A 946-nucleotide genomic window follows, 5' to 3' on the forward strand; every position below is an offset into this window, starting at 1 on the left:
TTCTCACCTGTCCATATAGATCACTTGGGGAAACTCCAGTTTTTTGTGTATTTTTTCTGGTCGCCCTAAAGACTGATTGAACTCAAATCTGGATAGCTCAAAGGTCAACACTGGTGGCAGCTTAGAGAACCACCTCTGCAAACAATGAAAACCCACATACTTTTAATTATTTCAAAAAAATATATATAAAAAGAACATTTGCATGTTTCACAATAATATCCTTATTCTTTTTCATAATAATATCTTGATATGTTTGACTCTTCCTTAGCTCAAACAGTAGAGCACAGTTCTAGCAACACTAAGGCCATGGGTTAGATTCCCAAGGCAATAAAAACTAATAAATTGTCTACCTTGAATGCAAAGTCTATTTGGATAAAAGTGTCTGCCAAATGCATGAATGTTAATGCAATGTAAACATCAGAATAAATGACAGGAGTTCATATAATTGTATGACGTAGAAAAAGTAGAAAAACTCACCTCCTGGCCAGAAGACATTGTCTGATCTGAATGAAGCGACTCAATCTCTCCTTCAACCATGGCACCCTCCAAACATTCATCTAAATTATTGAAGCCATTCACTTGGAGAGGGTATTGTCCAAATTGCTCAATGTTGGACACAATCTTTCCTGCACACAATTACACAACTGTCATCAAGGACTGTGATAAACAGAATAATTACAGAAGAAATATAATTCTCTTACCTTCATGAAGTCTCTCTGCCACAAATGTGCCATAAAACAGCTGGACCATGGGGTTGTTTTGTTTATCCTCTGGGTTACTGAAAATAATAGCTGCCATGTTTTATTTTGGGGGACAAAAAAATTTCTGGCAAGTACATTAGCAACCAAATATACCATAGGGTAATTATTCATGATTTTTAGACAAATGCTACACTCATTACCATTTATTAATTAACCCTCCACAGCAAGATGTTGCCTTGGGGTAA

At 35.9% G+C, this 946-nt stretch overlaps 1 protein-coding gene across 1 annotated transcript; it reads right to left on the minus strand.

Annotated features, from left to right (window-relative positions):
- Positions 1–7: 7 nt before the first annotated feature.
- Positions 8–798, minus strand: LOC107735715 (ubiquitin carboxyl-terminal hydrolase 28-like; the record flags this gene model as incomplete). Its single annotated transcript, XM_016547309.1, has 3 exons — positions 702–798; positions 478–626; positions 8–135 (listed from the first exon to the last, which is right to left on the minus strand). Coding segments are annotated over exons 1-3 (374 nt in total), but the record flags the coding sequence as incomplete, so codon positions are not given.
- Between the last annotated feature and the right edge of the window lie 148 nt (positions 799–946).

The sequence above is a fragment of the Sinocyclocheilus rhinocerous genome, unplaced genomic scaffold, assembly GCF_001515625.1.
Source record: "Sinocyclocheilus rhinocerous isolate Xijiao unplaced genomic scaffold, SAMN03320098_v1.1 C36255428, whole genome shotgun sequence".
Taxonomy (NCBI): domain Eukaryota; kingdom Metazoa; phylum Chordata; class Actinopteri; order Cypriniformes; family Cyprinidae; genus Sinocyclocheilus; species Sinocyclocheilus rhinocerous.